Source organism: Symphodus melops (assembly GCF_947650265.1).
Source record: "Symphodus melops genome assembly, chromosome: 15".
In the NCBI taxonomy this organism is placed as follows: Eukaryota; Metazoa; Chordata; class Actinopteri; order Labriformes; family Labridae; genus Symphodus; species Symphodus melops.
Window position 1 is genome coordinate 2,289,834 of NC_136705.1, and position 18,335 is coordinate 2,308,168.

Below are 18,335 nucleotides of genomic sequence, written 5' to 3' on the forward strand. Positions count from 1 at the left end.
TGCTCACAGGCCTGGTTGATGCAGGTGCAATGTGAGTGTCGGCCAATGGGGGAGTGAGGAGTTGGCGGGGGAAGTGACAGTGAAACAGCCTATTCCGGTAAAATCCGGGACAAATGGCTCCGAGTCACCAGAGGACTTTAAAGACTGTGAGAGCTGAACAAGACAAAACAAGAGAGATGAAGGTCAGCGCTCACATTGGGGTCAGCTCAGAGCGGCCTCAGTCTGGCTTCTCATTGGTCGACTGTTCCTCACACATACAGACGGCTGATTGCAGCTCTGATTAGAAGCAGAGCGGTGACATTGAGAGGAGAGAGAGAGGTGATTCCAATCCCCCCCAGACTCAGACACGAGCAGCACTTATCCTCCATCCTGCTTCATTAGGCTCCACAATCACCCGTATGATAGATCGGGCATTATGAGCCCACGAGCCGAGGAGTGCGAGGGTGTAAGTGTGCGTGAAAGAAGACGAAGGTCTAACAGCTCTCAGCAGGGGAGGAGAACGATCTCGACGACAGAACGAGAGGTTGTGTAATACTCACCTGACCCAGCAGGAGGAGCTGGTCAGCGCACTTCTTGGTGTGTTCATAACTGGAGCGCTTCACTTCCTGCAGATGAACCCGATCCAGCTGGAACTTCTGTGAGCAGAGAGAGAGAGAGAGAGAGAGAGAGAGAGAGAGAGAGAGAGAGAGGGTGTGAGAGAGAGAGAGAGAGGGAGAGAGGGAGAGAGAGAGAGAGAGAGAGAGAGAAGAGGGAGAGAGAGGGAGGGAGAGGGAGAGGGAGAGAGAGAGAGAGAGAGAGAGAGAGGGAGAGAGAGAGGGAGGGAGGGAGAGGGAGAGAGAGAGGGAGAGAGAGAGAGAGAGAGAGAGAGAGAGGGAGAGAGAGAGGGAGGGAGGGAGAGGGAGAGAGAGAGGGAGAGAGAGAGAGTGAGCACACACAGGACATTAAAGAAGTGATGATACAGAGGAGAGTTAAAGACATCCAGAAACAGAGCGAGTAATTACAAAGTCTTTAAAATATTCAGCAGATTTCCTCCGTGTTTCGGGCTCCACAGCCTCCCACACCGCCCTCGTTATTGCGCCCCTTTTCCTCCTCATTATTTTTTCATCACTCCTTCCCTGATGGGACATCAGATTTTATAGTCACTGAGCAAACGATGGCATGAAACTTATCAGATTGTAACGAGGAAGAAAAATGACACGAAAAAGGAAAACAGCAGCAGAAGTTGGCCGTATGTGTGTGTGTTAGAGATGTGATATATGAATATCTGTTTTGATAATACGCAGGGGCGTGTCCAGAGGGGTGACCAGGGATTGAGAAATGTGATTGGCCACCCTTAGGTGCCACTTGAAAATCTTAAAACTGTGATTTGTTTCTTGTTTTTTAATGAACTAAAAGACCTTCTCCCGTCCTTCTTTGACACTTTCAATCATCAGCCTAACAGAGGTTTAATCATTTTAAAACATGTGGTGACCAACATGTGTCTATATTTAACCCACACGCTTCACTTTCTCTCTCGTATGTTTAGTCGAGTCTTTCGTTGAGTCACAGCCGCGGGCGGAGAAACACGGTGAGCGCTGCTCTGGATGTCAGTAATTACAGGCGGGCTGCTGCTCCTGTCGGTGAATGTGCAGCTGTTTAAAAACAACAGGAGATAAAAGTAGCTGCAGACGGCTGCTCTTTGAAAGTCTGTGATCGCTGCGTGGACGCTCATTAACAGGCAGCACAGCTTCCACAAAAAAAAAAACACGACAAAGCCTAAAAAAAAAAACACTCAAAGTGAAAAGATGATCAAACTTTTCCATTAAACCTGGAATAATCAGGCGGTTCATTTACATTCTGCTGCGTCTAAAAGCTACTTCACATCCTTTCTGTCTCTGGTTAATGGTTAGGAGAAGGTCCCGTCCTCCCTGCTGCACGCCTTTCTGATATAAACTCATGTTTGCACAAAACACGACTTTACAGAGTCACATCTCTGCTCCTCCAGCTGCACCACGGTGGACGGTGGATTGATGCTGATTCTGCATGAGGACGTGACGCTGCTCTCCTTACGTGATGCACTGACTAACCTGAATGTGTGTGAGAGCGTCCCGTCTGTTAGCTGGGTGTGTATCAATGACTCTCTGACCACTTTAAAGGGATACTTCACCCAATTGCACCCAAATGCAATATGACGCTTTTTGCATCACATGAAGAAAACGTTCAAGCAAAGAAAAACACATTTTTCTCGTCTCAGGGCAAAATGAGGGCTGGATTCATGACCATTCAACACTACTACCATGTTTCTAATGATACACAGCTTCATGCAAATGGGTGAAGTATCCCTTTAAGGTGCCTGAGCTGTGCTGCAGGTGTGTCAGCAGCGGGACACAGCGATTGGAGAGGCACAGACAAAGAGGCGGATTGTTGTTTCGATCCATGCACGTGGTGGAAGCACTTTGAAGAAGGTCTGGCTCCCTCTCTTCTTCTGTGGTGTCACTGACCTGGAAGTAGGAGCTCTCACACAGGACGTCGTGGCAGATGTCCAGGTGCGTCTGAGGAGGCGGCTGCTTCCCTTCGGGCTGGGTCTGATCCTCGGCGGAGGACGCGCTCAGCTGACGAGCCTGCGCGAACGACTGCAGGTAGTGAGACGCCACCGTCCAGAAGAGAAGGTCTGACTCGTCCCCGAACAGCCTGAGGATCGCCATGACAACGCAGAGGAGGACGACGAGTGTCAATGAGTGATCAGACTCTGATACAAGATTATTAAAAGTCAGAGTAAAATGTGTTCACCAGGGGAACAAAAACAGAAAATGATTGGGTTCTTGTTTTCAATCATCTGCTCTCTCTGCTCCAGACTGTGCTTCAAAAGAGGACTGAAAATATGGAATATGTTTGAAGCTTTTTTTATACAAATGAAGGAGATTGAATTGTTTTGACACATGTATATATGGGAGGAAACTTTCACGTCTAATACTGTAAAATCTCTTTAGATATTAAAATCAAGCTTCATACACGTCTGCACGGCAGGACTGTGAAATAAATCACAGTGTCGATATTTACAACATCTCAAAAGTCTGAAATTATCAGAATCAGTAAATCAAGTGTGTTCATTTCAACCCTGTCATGGACGTCTGGTTTGAATGACAACGCTTTAACGGCGTTATGATGCAGACAGATGGAGGTTGAGCGATCGAGCCGGCCGGACATGTTGCAAACACCAGTGTGAAGAACAATAACAAGATGTAAAAACAGAGTGGAAGCAAAATTAACTGTTTGAATAATCATGAATATGATAAAGATTATTTCTCACCGTGAGACGAGCAGGCAGCGCTGCAGGAGGCTCAGCTCGGGGTCCTGCAACACGCTCTTCATGTCGCTGAGGAGCCAATCAGAGACAGACAATCAGGACACAGAGAGAGCCAATCAGAGACTCCAACAGATCCATAGTGACACTTAAGAGGACGCGCTCGCAGCCGACCCCAGACTCAACCGTTAGCTCAAATAATGAAGAAGACATGAGGCGACGCGTGCTGCAGCTGCTCTGTTTTCACACCTGACACGCGTCATCATCATCCTCGATCACCTGACGTCACCTCCTTCCTGTCAGCACATTATTTAAGAGATCTCTCGCACCTCGACAGGGGTTTAAGAGATCATCTCCTCAGACTTCAGCAGGTAAAATACAACTGTGAGGGAGGAGCGATGAGGTCGGGGCCGAGACGCCAAACAAACACCGCGCTCTGCTGCTGATGAAGGTGTTTTAACATCCTAACGTGATGTGAAATGATCCCGTCAGAGAGTCGTCACTTACTTTGACAGAGAGTTCAGCTGCTCCTGGATCAGCCCTTTAATCTCGCCTTTCTCAGTGTAGTCTCTGAAACAGACGAATCACACCGTGACGTCCCTCTCAGATAAAACCTGACCCCACATCAAATGAAGATCAATATTACACGCAGAGGCTCAGCGCTCCGAGGTGTCGCGCTGTAATAAATGAGTCTATTCTGTGTTAATGCTGAGGTCAGGTGGCTCCTAGTGAGCAGTGTTATTAAAGCCGACCGACTCCTGAGAAGACAGCTGTGTGTGTGTGTGTGTGTGTGTGTGTGTGTGTGTTTAATGTGGCACAGTCACATTAGGCGGTCATTAAACACAGATGTCTGAAAATAAAATAATAAAAACCAATGAAGGAAAAAAACTGAGCTCTTGAGAGGAGTGTTAAAGGAGCAGTATGTAACTCTCACCCCTAGTGGTTAAAATGGGTACTGCAGTCTAAACTCTAATCATTACATGGAGCTGTCTCCCCCCCCTCCTCTCACACAGGTCAGCATGTGGTGGACACTGTAGCTTCAGTGTTTAGCCAGCTCTGCATGTGGTGGACACTGTAGCTTCAGTGTTTAGCCAGCTCTGCATGGGTCTGTAAAGCCTTCTGCGTTCTAACCTCTCTCCATGTTTCAAAAGCATCTCCAACATTGATCCTAGTTTGAGCAGCTTTCTGCTGCTGGAGCTTATTAGAAACATGCAGAGGCTTTTTAGCTCGGGTACAATCACTTCTATCTGAAGCAGTTCCACTGCCCGCTTCCATCGCTGCAACACCTGTTCACCTGATAACTGCTCTCATATCTGGCAAACCCAGGGGCGTCCAAAACGAGGGGGGGGGGCTTTAGATTACATACTGGGCCTAGCGTGAGTGTATCCTAAAAAATCTGAGGCCAGATGAGGACCAGTTTAACTTTAAAAAAACAAACGTGTGTGTGTGTGGGGTTAGGGTTGAAGAACACATGATTAATGACACACTGAATTCAGTCAGAGAGGATACTTACACCTGAGTGATGTCCATGGTGAATGTACCTGACCACGGCTGCAGCAGCAGGAACGCCTTCAGAGTGAGAGCGGCTCGAGGAACCAGCAGGTACGGACACCACACCGGGTCTGAACGAGCAGAGGAGAGTCTCATCAGCACGTCTCCAGGAGAAACCGTCAGCATGACGCTCACGCTAACTCCTGAAGGCACAACATAAACCCGACATGTCTCACACCAACCTTGTTTCCACCTCACCTGTTAGGTCTTGCTCGTCCATGCGGTAGCTGGCGGACTTCATGGCCATCTCCAGGACTCGGATGCAGCCGTCGTCCGAGGCTAACACCACCTTGTCTGACGTGCACCAGTCGATGTCGAGGATGCGATAGTTCACGTTGCGACCGATCCGCATGCTGCTGACCATCTGGACCTGAGAGAGGCGGGAGGAAGGAGGAAGTGTTAACGACTCCGCTTCAGTATTGTCTTTGTTTTCCCAGTTACAGCTGCTGCTGAGTTTATGCTACGTGCAAAGCTATTAAAAAAAAAGAAAAGAAAAAAAAAAAAGGTTTAATATCTGTTATAGCTCTGCATGAAGTTGTCTGCAGCAGCGGGAGCTCCACATACACACACAGTCAGACAAGCACACACACACACACACACACACACACAGCACTGTCTCTCCTCTGTTACTTCCTCCTCAGACGGTACAGAGAGTGGGGTGTAAATATCACGCCTTGAAAATGGCGGTGTGAACTGGACTACTGTCAGAACTTATCGAGCAGCAGCACACAGACAGCCTGCTCAGGAGCTTTCTCCACAATCCGCCTCCCTCTGGATTTTATGGGGCAGTAAAGGAGCAGCCCAGCTGTCAGCAGACCACCAAACATCCCGCTGCTCGCTCTCTCTCTCTCTCTCCTCCCTGCAGCTCTGCTCCTTCTGTTTACTGTTGGTGGCTGAGTCTTATCTCAGCTCCCTATAAGAAAACACATCCCTCCATGCTGACATTACAGCTCCGATGGGACCCCCCCCCCCCACACACACACACACACACACACACTGCTTTATACGCCAGAGCATCTTCCTGCAGTCACACTCCTCACTGCTGCAGGGGGAGGCACACAGATATTGTGCCGTGGATGCAGATAAACGTCCAGTGTGTGACATGAGATCTGGTGATGAACCGAAGCTGGAAGCAGCCGCAGGATGACACGCAGACGGCGCAGAGAGAGAGAGAGCAGAGCAGATAATAATGACCGCAGTAAACAAAGTTAAAGAAGGAGCAGCTCACAGATCATCCATCCTGCTCTGCTTGCTTTCATTAATGTCTGCGTGCACACTCACTGTAATGATGCTCTAATACAGCAGAGATTGTGTTAGCTGCAGAGAGGACGCGCGAGGTAAACAGTGATTACAGAGAAACACAGTTCTTCTGCAGCTGTGTAATCAAGTGATGCATGCTGGGAATTCATTGTTTTACACGAGCGAAGGTTTGAATCAAGTAAAAAAAAATCAAGCAGGACAGGAAGTCAGAGCGGATACAAGATTAAAACATCCGGTTTATTTTCAGAATAAAACACTCCGTTTCGTTAGCGCGGGGCCCTCCAGCCGACTGCGCTCACCGTGCTGCGGACAGAGATCACAGCTGACGGCAGCGTGTTGACGGACGAGGGAGCACGGAGGCGTCACGCACCGGAGTGGACACGTCCCTCCTTTTTAAACTTTAGTGTCTTTAGTGACGAGCTTTCTGCTGCGTTACTGCCACCACTGGACTGGAGTCGGGACGACGCGTCGATGCAAATTATTCATGTCCACGAACTACAGTGATGTAGTTTGACCTCCTCTCATGAAAGCAGCCTCAAAGGACAACGTCATCGGAGACTCCTTTTCAGGAAGGAAATACGGAGCTTTCCCGAGGACGGGAAGCACGACCGTTTAAAAACACAACCAGGTGTCTAATGATGCAAAACTTAATGAAAATGGGTGAAGTATTCCTTTAAGTATTTGAAGGTTTCTATCAGATATCTGTCTATAAACACAAACGGGTGATGATGTCCCAGTCGTGTGACCTCACCTCTTTGGTGTCCCAAACCTCGGCTCCGTCCGTGTACATCACCAGCAGCTTCTGGTTTCCTTTCCCCGGGGCGAAACGGATCTTTTTCACCCAGCCGCGATGTGTGGGGATTCCCCTGAAAGCAGCAGCAGCAGGGTTTGTAGAAGTCGTAGCTTTCTGTCGTTAAGTGTGGTAGAGTGAAGCTGATACCTGGACAGACGAGCTTTCAGGTCCCAGAAGTTCAGGTTTCCATCAACATCCCCGAGAACCAGCGTGTCGCCTTTCCAGGCGATGCAGGCGATGCTGCCCATGCTGCCCTGTAGAGCCAGAGGAACACACACACACACACACACACACACACACACACACACACACAGAGGAACACACACACACAACACACAGACGATGAGTTCTCTCAATCTATAAAAAACTTTCTCTGACATTTAACTCATCTGTGTGAATCCAAACACAAAAAACAGACCATGTTTACGCAAAGGATTATGGGACAAAACTTTTCAGGATAAGATAAAATATCTCCTCCTTAGAGGACCATCAGACCTTTAAAGGATGCAAATCTTTCAGCAATAAAATCTGCTGCAGCCACCGTGGCAAAGATAAGGCTTTAAAATCCACAAGTGTGTGTGTGTGTGTGTGTGTGTGTGTGTGTGTGTGTGTGTGTGTGTGTGTGTGTGTGTGTATTGAAACTTTGTTTAGGTCGCTGAAAACTCTCCTTCAGTAAAACTCCTTCCTGGGGGAAGATGTTCACAAACTCTGTTTAAGGTGCGTCTGTGTGGACGGTTTGTCCTGCATTCAATGTCGCCATGTGACGCGGCCCTGTTTTGTTTACATGAGATCAGAGCGAAGGCAGACGTGACCAAGCTAGTGCTGCTGCTAACGCTGCAAACTGGACTGTATGTGAACGAAACGGACCCTGCAGAGACCTGGAGTGGACGTCGCTGTTGACTTGGCGTGCTTGTGACAGCGTGTTTTTTTACATTACTCATGTGGCTGAAGTGTGTGGGGACGGGAGGAGGGGGGGGGGGGGGAGGAAGAGGAGGAAGAGGGGGAGGAGGGGGAGGAGGGGGAGGAGGACGGGGAGGAAGAGGAGGAAGAGGAGGAGGAAGAGGAGGAGGGTGAGGAAGAGGAGGAGGAGGGGGAGGAGGAGCAGGGGGAGGAGGGTGAGGAAGAGGAGGAGGAGGGGGAGGAGGAGCAGGGGGAGGAGGGGGAGGAAGAGGAGGAGGAGGGGGAGGAGGAAGAGGAGGAGCAGGGTGAGGAAGAGGAGGAGGGTGAGGAAGAGGAGGAGGGGGAGGAGGGGGAGGGAGAGGAGGATGGGGAGGAGGCGTAAGATGTGTCAGAGATGACCTCGGCGTGTTTCAGGAGGACACAGTCTGTGGACTCACATCAGGAGGGATGCGGGCGCCGTCTTTGACCGTGTTGCCCTCCACGGTGATGTGGTACACCTGGCCGTCCGTGTCCGTGAAGACAAAGTGCTCGCGGGCCGAGATGGCCTGACTTGTCTCTGATTTGCTCTCTGCGTCCTGGAGGAGGCTGAGGCGGAGAAACACGGAGGAGAAATGTCAAATACCCGGATCATCTGTTCAGCAGGTCAAAAGCTCCGTTAATAAAGAAACACGTTCAAATGTAAAACTCAGACCTGATGACGGACGACTCCACGCTGCTCTGCTCGGCGTCTGACACCGTCTGCCGAGCCATCGCCTCCCTCGCCGCCATCTGCTTCTTCTTCAGACTCTTCAGGTTGTGAGACGGGGACCACTCCTGTTCTCACACACACACACACACACACACAGACAGACAGACACACACACACACACACACACACACACACACACACACAGACAGACAGACACACACACACACACACACACACACACACACACACACGGGGAGGCAGTCAGACATCGAAGCGTTTTGCTGAGTCAGCAGACAGACAGGCTGCAGGTGATTTGCTGGATGAGTCGTCGACCCTCCCTCCTCCGGTCTACCTGCAGCTCGGTTCCGTCCAGCTTGTGTTTGATATGTAAATGAGACTGTAATCCGAGCCGGGGGTGGGGGGCCGTGTGTCATTAAAGTTACTGTGGTTTTTATTCGCACTGAAGCCTCTCTAAAGTCGGTCCAACATGACTCTGCTTTTATGAGAGCTTCTCCGCCAGATGCAGACTCCGCTCTCTGCTGAGCTGAGAGAAAAATCTTCACACTCATCTTTAAAAACGGCACACTCACGCACGCACGCACGCACGCACGCACGCACGCACGCACGCACGCACGCACGCACGCACGCACCGCACACTCGATGGGGGGTGGATCTATTATAAATTCATTCTCTACAGTCGCTCAGACTCGTAACCAGCGGCTGCAACGACCCCTGTGATCTCACCGACGTCTGACACCACACCGACATGTTGCACAGATTTACACAAGTCGTGCACGAGTGCTTGTTAACATGTTCACCAGGCGTGTTCGGTGTGTACGTGCGAGCAGCCAGCTTTTGTTTCTTTCATCAGTAGTTTACCAGAGCGGTGACAGTGGGGAAGCTTTTGGCCATCTCTCGGAGCAGCGTCCCCGTCCTGATGTCCCACAGCTCCAGAGGTTTGTCCCTGAACACGACCACCAGGTACTGCCTGCGGACACACACACACACACACACACACACACACACACACACACACACACACACAGTTGTTTTAGTTTGTCTCTAAGTTTATATGACCTAAAATCAAAGTTTCATCATGAATATGCTGCACTGATTTATAACGACACGCCCACTTCCACCCCGGCAAACACAATAAAGCTGATTTGTAGGTGGATCTTTTTTAACAGTTTCTCATTTCCCGGAGAAAGAATTAAAAAAATTTACGACTCCTCTTGCACTCAAAGGTTTTACTTCTTTTGCATCCAATTACGTCTTCTCCACTTTGATGTGTCTGTGTTTGCATATTCTCACATTCAGCATTGTTGGTTCCTGTGAAAGCTCAACACCTCCCATGCAGCTGTTTGTTTTTGATACATGCTGAATCATAAAGCGCTGTGCCAACTCTTTGAGTGTGTGTGTGTGTGTGTGTGTGTGTGTGTGTGTGTGTGTCTCGTTAACCTTCGAGAGTAAAGACTCATTATTGAGACTCTTCTCTGAATCAGAGGCCTCAGTGTTGGGCTTTTTCTCCTGCTGCACGTGCTCCATGGCGGTGCAGAAGTGAGTCTGATTGATTGATGATTGCTGCACGATGCTAAAATGCTAAATGTGTGAGGGTGCTAGCAGGCTGACGCTCTCGGACTCAATAAAGTGATCCGCAGGGCCGACGACTCTCATCCTCCTCTCTCGGTGTCGGAGAGGAGGATGCTGTTGCACAATGTTTTCACACCTACTCCATGACACGCAGGCCAAACATCCAACGAATCAAAGATCAGCTGGAGGGTGAGAGCAACACACATCAACGCTGCAAAAAAAACCCAAAAAAAAATTTGCAGAGTGAAGTGAGCGTCTCTCGCCAACTTCAGCCGTCGTTTAAAGATTTGAAATGATCACAGTGAAAATCATCAACCAATTACAAACAGAGATTGCATGAGTGATGATGTAACACACACACACGAGGAGATAATGGCTCACCTGATTGGACCACAGAGTTTGCTGCTACTTTGCTAAAAGTCAAAGGTGTTGTGGGGCGCAGGTGGCTCAGTCGGATTGGGGTTCTGAGTCCCACCTGTGCCATCCTTCCTGCATCCCCCCCCCACTCCCTGATTTTCTTTTCTATCCACTGCCTTATCAAAATAAAAGCATGGAATAATTCTGAATACATTCTAAGCGATGACATAGCTGTGTACTGACTTTTCAGTAAAACACCTTCTATATTTAGCGAGCGTGGGCCGTCTCTGTCTATCTCCACCTAAACATTTTCTAAATAGATCCACACAGCTTGGAGTCTGCAGGACGGCTTCAGCAGCGTGCTGTCAGAATAAAAGCGTGCTGTCAGAATAAAAGCGTGCTGTCAGAATAAAAGCGTGCCGCTTCGGTTTCTCTTTCAGAAATGATTGGACATGAAACGTCACATGTGAAGGTTTGTACCGACAATCAAACAGACGAAATGAGATCTGAGCCCTGTGCAGGGAGAGAGAGGGGCGAACGAGACGGATGAAAGCATGTTGTCCAGTGTGTGTGTGTGTGCGTGTGTTTGTGTGTCCCAGGTTAAATCATTACAAACTCTGATTGTGTGTGTGTTTTGTTTGTTTCATTGCTCTGACAGGAAACTCACTTCAGATGAGACACTTTAATCATCTCGATGGGCGGCTCGTCGTTCCCTCGCTCGCCTCGGAACGCAAAACACCTGCCTGAAAAACACACACACACACACACAGACACACACACACAGACACACGGGGAGGTGAGCGAGTGACGGGGAGATGAACAGTGTCTTTCCTCACACTGGTGCAGCAGACAGAGTTTCATCTCATTACTCTTCAGTCGTCCTGCTTTCACCCGTCTCACCTGAGGGGGCGGGGCAACCTGCAGCCGACTTATCCTCACACCTTGCTTTCATCACTCCTTCTCACGTCTCCACTTAATGGAGGAGACGTCGTGCCGAGTGTCAAGGTGCCTCTTTAGACAAAACAACCACGGCGTCCTGGTCGTGAAGACGCCTTAAAGAGACGGCGGCTGAAGCGTCTCAAGCAGCAGCTGATCGAGTGTTCTTACAGATGCCAGAATCCGATTTCTAAGATCACATTACGCTGACCTAAAGGTTTCCCAGACTGACGACATGAAAGGTGACCAGGAGGACGAGATGGGAGCTGATTTGACTTTTCAGCCGTGACGTGCGTCGTCCTCTTCTGCGGACTGATTCTCGTCTTAGAGACGATTTCAAGCCTTCTTTTTGGGAGGACATGAAACGTTGAAGCTGCTATGTATTCAAGTTTGAAAAGTAATAGTAGAGTTAGGATCCAAATAAACGTGCTTTTGTAGCACGCCACCGCGTAGATGGATCCTGGAGGATTCCTCTCGAGGGAGCGCCACATGAATCAGAAGTGAACAAACAGTGAAGATGATCTGTCACCAGTTATTTTTGGCCTGCGTATGTGTTGCTATGTAACGGAACTGACACTTCAAAGTGCGGGTTGTTGTGGACATGATCTAGTAAGATCTAAGAAAGATGTATCGTCTGATACATGGATGTCGGGCCTGCAGGAACCGAACAGAACCGAACAGTTTGTCGGTGTGCGAGATGAGCGAGCTGCTTCTTTTCATCTCCAACAGGCTCGACACGTCCCAGACCTTTTGTATCTCTATACTGAATACACACAGATTAAATTGATATTGATCTTTGCCTGCTGGCGCTCAGTAAGACAGGGTGTGTGTGTGTGTGTGTGTGTGTGTGTGTGTGCGTCTGTGTGTGTGTGTGTGGGGTCTAATTCCCAAAATGCTTTGACTGTAGCGAACTCTCACACACTCATGAGAGCCTCAGAGACGAGATCCAAACGGCCTGCACAGAATCTACGCAGCAACGTTTGAGTTTGAAGTCGAGTTTGAAGTCGACTCATTCAAAGACAACAACCAGCGTCCCCGCTCTCACAGCTCATCTTTCAGCTATTTGTAAATGAATGGATTTGTTCAGATTTGATGTCATGAACTAACATAAAACATGATGTAACTCGAGAATCAGGCGAAGACGAGACATCGAAATAAAAGATATTGAATCATTTTTCAATCATGGTGTTGAAAGAATCACATTTATTTAGCACGACGCTCCTATCACCTCACCTCCAGGTTTCTCTCTCTCTCTCTCTCTCTCTCTCTGTGGCAGAGAGAGCTGTGTATATTTGCAGCCTCTGGAGGAGCTGAAAGCAGACAGCGGTCATTGTTTAACTCTATAGAGTCCTCAGAGGGCTCCGACAGGGAGATAAGATGCTCTGCAGGCACTCCAGAAAAGATCTCATTTCAGAGATGAGCATCCCCTGGTTGGACCCTAACACGGTTTAGTTTGGACCGAAATTGGAAGAGAGAGTGTGTGTGTGTGTGTGTGTGTGTGTGTGTGTGTGTGTGTGTGTGTGTGTGTGTGTGTGTGTGTGTGTGTGTGTGCCCGGAGGAGCTCTCAGAGAAACACAAACACAGAAAAGCCAAAAGAGAACCTCAGAGAGGGAGAGAGGCTGCAGTATTGCTTCACTCTGTTTGTATGGCTGCAGGACTCCAGGTTTCATTTTCTGTTCCAATCTGCAGAGAAAGTTCAAATTCATTCTGCAGTTAATCATTCAAATTTAAATATTCAGTCTATCTGACCGTCGGGAGTAGTTTACAGTTTGACCCAGCAGAGGGCGCTGTCAGTCGCATGCACTCTTCACATCAGAAGACGGGGGCGCCATTTAGGAGATGTAGACCTACATGAGGGAGACTCGTCACTCTGCAGAATGCAGCCCTCTGATTGGTGGAGACACTGCAACTCTACAAACCGGCTCCTAAATGTTTGTGTATCAGAACGGTCTCTCTCGTCAGAGGGTGATATGGTGAAGAAATCGAGAGCTGTTATTAAATAACATCTCCAACAGCTCCAATATGCAGACGACTGTACCGTCTTTGCACGTAATCATGAATCAGTGCACCAATCTCTCCAGGTCCTGTTACTGCTTTTATTTGACTATATGACTCAATATTTGCACTTTTCATTGGAATCAACCTGGAAGATTCCAGCAAACATCTGGAATCTTTTCTTTGCGTCCAAATCCAAAGTCGTCCCCACAACACACCGCTGAGCTTTCAAATCCTTCCTTGAAAAACAGCGTCCTTGAAAAACAAAGGAGGAGCACCATGATCACGGGTCCACGCTTTCCTCTGTGCTGAGTACACAACCCTTAAAAGGCTTTAACAGATCTGCACACATGTATCTGTACAGCATGGAGTATGTGTGAAACACGTGGTCCAACACGTGGAGCCAACACAGCTGGTTTTCCTCAGACCTGTTCAGGAGGATCAGGTCTTGTTAAGACCAATAAGGCTGCTCCAGAGCGAGAGGGGCAGAAAACATCTTTACTGAGAAGGATGCTGCTCGCACTTAAGAGATCAAACCGGGGGGGTCCACTGAGGTCAGCAAAAAACCAACCTGGTCCGTTTTCATTGAAAGCAACAAGGACCACAATTTATTTCACACCTACAAACTCGCCAAACACAGTTGATTTATCGATGCTTCAGTAAAGTGTCGCCTGTTAAACCCTCTCCTGAAAATAATATGAGACTTTGTTTAAAGGTCGGTACGTAAGCTGTATGGAGGACTTTAACTTGATTAACCGTGTTCGCAGGTGTAGAGACCAGCGCTCTGTGGATAAAGTGAGCACACCGAAGACTCCCGACTCATCGTCCATCATACACCTCGTGTCTGTGATGGATGAGCGAGACCAACCCAGAGCAAGCGGCATCATCTGACACAAGCCCCAACTCTGACAGTGTGTGTGTGTGTGTGTCAGCCTCTCACCTGTAGGCAGGTCCACATGCTGCAGCTCATTCCTCACCAGGCCCATGTTGTTGGGAGCAGAGGTGGCGAAGGACAGGAAGCTGGTGAGACTAACCCATTCGATGCCCCTGTGGAATAAAACACACAAAGGGTGACGTTTTAATAGAATCGGAGGCGTGCTTCAAGTCTACACCCCAAATAACCCCTCGCCACCACGTCCCACCGAGCTGGGATTGGAAAGGAGACCCTAAAACTCCTGAAGAAACTCAAAGCAAATCAGACCAGTGGGTGAGAAATGAATGTGAATAATTTGGAGCAGCCCAGGGAGCAAAAAATCTACCGTAATGAGATGGTAAATAGGCACATGATTAATTAGTCGATTTCCCTGCTAAATGTAAATGAGATGCTGAGCAGCCAGGACTCCTTTGGCCCGTCTGTTCTGGGCCAAACGTCTGCCCGGCTCATTTCCATGAAGCACCTCTGCTCCCTCTCCTCAGCACAGAAAAACACTCCGCTTTGAACTTCATGTTGCACGTCACTCTGTGGAAAGAACAGCGACGCTCTGCATGCAGGAGGAGAGAGAGGAGCCGCTCTGCACAGATGACTGCAGTTCATGGTTGGAGGGGCCCATGTATGGCCGAGTTATAACAAGCACTTTGAAAAGTCTTATCCTTTAAGAAGAGGACTGGTCTCATGAGCGTGACACGCTGCAGGTGCATGCTTCCAGGACGCAGTGTGTGTTTGCATAACGTTTAGCCGTGACCTCACACAGTAGCTCGCCATGAAGCGTAACGGACTGCCGAAACAAAATCAGAGGAGAGGAAATCACCCTAATCACAAGCCCATCAACATCAACATCTGAACAGAAACAATGACAGCTCTGAAGCAGCGACCTCCATCGGCAGGTCGGTCAGTCCGGCTGAAGTTAAGAAGGCGAGGACGTCTGTGATTCTGACCAGATTCATGACCGACACTGAAGGAGGCAACGACGAACGACGAGTGTGGGAGAGAGCGATCCTCGTCTGTGGTACCAACGTTTCACTCCGCAAAACAAGCGACACAGAGCGCCACTAAAGCCAAATCCACAAACTGAAAGTGTGACTGAGCTTCAATCCTACGAAGAAATCAGCTGTAGCGTAATTTAAGATGGCGTACATCCTAACAAAGCCCAAAAAGACACGGATCTCCAGCCGGCGCGCTGGGAGCGTGTGTGCTTTGTTTGACACGTGGAGAGGAGAAGCAGCTTCAGTCAGCGTGGTTTGATTTACAAGAAGGGAAGAGGTGAGATTAAAGACGCTGTCACACCTCTGAGCTGAGTGCATGAAAGAGGGATGCTGAAAACATGAACGTTACATTTCTACTTTGAACTTTGTGCAGAAAGTTCCTGAAGTTGAATCTTCTTCCCCTTCAGATGGGAGCAGAGGTTTAGACGACCTCGTCCTCGTGCTTCAAAGCTCCTCAACGTCTGTTGGAGTTTCACGTTGGTGAATAAAAACTTGTCTCATTAAAAAAAAAAAAGTTGTGCTCCGCTTGAACTGAGCCGTGTTCTCGCAGTCGATCTCCAAACTGCATCAATTGATTCAATCTGCTGTTTAATGAAATAGTTTCGCTGCTCATTACAGAGTCCTAAGTAATGAAGCTCGGTGTTTGGCTTTTGCATTCTGGGAAATCAGCACGGGTGGGGGGGGTCATTCTAATATCCCCTTTCACGGATAATTAACCAATCAGTGAGTGGATCGACACAGGACAAAGAAGTTCAATTATAAAAACACGGCAGAGAAGCAAAGATTGAATTCAACACGTCACTGGAGTTCATCCGTTTGGTTTTCATTCAAACAAATGTGAACTATAAATATCAACTGTGTTTTCCAGAAGACGACACAGAGATATTTAATATGTAAGAATCTGTGTGTGGGGGGGGGGGGGGGGGGGGGTCTCTGACTCCAACAGGCTCAATAAATAAATAAATGTCACATCTTGGACAATGACTCACAGCGACTCGACAGCGTGCAGGTCAGACACAGCAGCACATCCAGTGAGAGACTGGTGCCGCCGTGACGCACCGCAGAACGCCACAGGAGTCCTCCACTGATCTACGCTAAGAAACTTCTCCAGCCTATCAGGTTATGACATGTTCGTAAAATGTCTGTCAACAATCTACGTTGTCGTCTCGTTCGGCGGTAAGTAAACTCACAGTTTAAACTCAGTTCAGGATCTAAAGATAATTTCAACCAAAATCTTAAAACGTGGATCTGGAAGAAGTTAGCGACCCTTCCTCTCATCGAGGACTGAAACAGAAAAAGTAACGCTCGAGTTACTTTTAATGTTCAGTTACTCAGTTGATGTTTGATAGTAAAAAACGAGTGACTCATTTTGAGTGACGTTCCCGACACTGGTGGTTACATCCTAACGGCCATGGTTGTTTGTTGAGCTTCAGATAAAGAGGAAGCTCATCCGTCTCTCACACTCACAGCTGACACGGCGCTCTCATTATGTGGCTGCTGTTTGACTCTGAGGCGTCAACAGGAAAAAACAATCAACAGGAAATCAATCAGCCCGGAGCGGGCCGAGGTCTCGGGGTTCATCCGACGGGTCACGGCGCTGATTCTTCATCAAAAGCTGATTGTGACCTGTGAGCTGCTGCGAACACGTGCCGACCCGGGAAGTGTCGAAGCACCAAAGAAACCAGACTCTCACCTGACTTCACACGAGTGCACGCTGAGCTCTTTGTGGAGGAGTCCGCTGGTCAGGTTGTAGACCAGCACGGAGCCGTTACTGGTGCCTGGAAGAAGAAGAGAGACGGGAACAAGAGAGGTTACAGCCTCGCTGTGACTTCAGTGAGCAGCAGCAGCTTCTTCCCTGCAGCAGGATCAGACACGCGTGTGCATGTTACCCGAGTGTGTGCGCGTGGTACCTGTGTTTGTGAGTGGTACCCGAGAGTGTGTGTGGGTGTGTGTGTGTGTGTGTGTGTGTGTTAGCTGTCAGTGCAGCGCATCAGACCCAGAAACTCGCTCTGATTCGTCGTTTGATCTGCTGCAGAGAAAATAACAAACTCCGACCTCCTGATTAAAACCGTCTGCTGACGTCTGACGGCGTGATCACAGCTTCACGAGCTTTGACAAAGCGGAGACTTTTTCAACATTTATTCAAAGTGAAGCCGAGAGAATCAAAAAGTCGGCGTGCTGCTCTTTAAAATATGCACGGGGAGTTGACTTCATTCCAGCCGAACTCTGGATCTGACTCGGAGATTTGACAAATGTATTTTTGTGCCCTTGATCAAAAGAACGCTGCGTCAATAATTCAGTTTGTTCTGGTGTGTGTGTGTGTGTGTGTGTGTGTGTGTGTGTGTGTGTGTGTGTGTGTGTGTGTGTTTCAGGTGAGCGTGCTGATATCACACGTCTGTGCAGGGCTCAGTAATAAACCCAATCTCTGTGACTTCACTGCATTCAGACTTGTATTTAAACTTTCAGCGCGTCACTTTATAAATCGCTGCTCCTCTGGACTTTCACAGTTTTGTTCCGTTGAAACCAGGAACTGGTTCTGTGTCGGTCCAGTCGATGAACTCTACCAATTCACTGATTCTGTTTGTGATTTTTTTACAGACAGGATCTGAAGCTTTCTCAACATTTCTACTCTGCTGTTTGCAGGTGATGCTGGGACCTCCAGCCGGCACAGACTGGAGGGATCATCAGAAGCTCTAGCAGGAGCGCCGACCCATTGAAAAGTTGGTGAACTAATGAAAGTCTGAAACTGAAGAAATGAAAGACGTTTGTTTCATGATCAGTCGAGTGTTCCACCTTTCATTCTGCAGGTGAACTTTGACAGCACGTTTAAACGGCGAGCTGGAGGATCCTCAGGTGAACCGCGCTCCATGAACCGCTGAGCCGATGACGTAAACGCCACACTGGAGCTCTGAATAAATCGCTCTGAGGGTGTGCAGACGTGATGACCCTCCCTGACACGCCGGCAGGCTGCAGAATGAGAATCGGTCCCTGGAATAACAGTTTGTCTGTTTGAGCTGATGCCGTCGATCTTAATGTGTCTCCTTCCTGCAGGTTTTATT

At 48.7% G+C, this 18,335-nt stretch overlaps 1 protein-coding gene across 1 annotated transcript in view; it reads right to left on the minus strand.

Moving 5' to 3' along the window:
- The window catches only part of wdr11 (WD repeat domain 11), a 42,117-nt gene that overhangs the window by 4,288 nt on the left and 19,494 nt on the right, over nt 1-18,335 (minus strand). The window contains exons 11-24 of the mRNA XM_079362850.1: nt 16,970-17,054; nt 14,294-14,400; nt 11,090-11,165; nt 9,355-9,463; nt 8,479-8,600; nt 8,225-8,372; nt 7,035-7,141; nt 6,846-6,960; nt 5,033-5,204; nt 4,797-4,905; nt 3,791-3,853; nt 3,290-3,355; nt 2,481-2,670; nt 540-635 (exon numbers count right to left, since the gene is read on the minus strand). Coding sequence (XP_079218976.1) covers nt 540-635; nt 2,481-2,670; nt 3,290-3,355; nt 3,791-3,853; nt 4,797-4,905; nt 5,033-5,204; nt 6,846-6,960; nt 7,035-7,141; nt 8,225-8,372; nt 8,479-8,600; nt 9,355-9,463; nt 11,090-11,165; nt 14,294-14,400; nt 16,970-17,054 — 1,565 coding nt within the window. The remainder of the gene's footprint in view (nt 1-539; nt 636-2,480; nt 2,671-3,289; nt 3,356-3,790; nt 3,854-4,796; nt 4,906-5,032; nt 5,205-6,845; nt 6,961-7,034; nt 7,142-8,224; nt 8,373-8,478; nt 8,601-9,354; nt 9,464-11,089; nt 11,166-14,293; nt 14,401-16,969; nt 17,055-18,335) is intronic.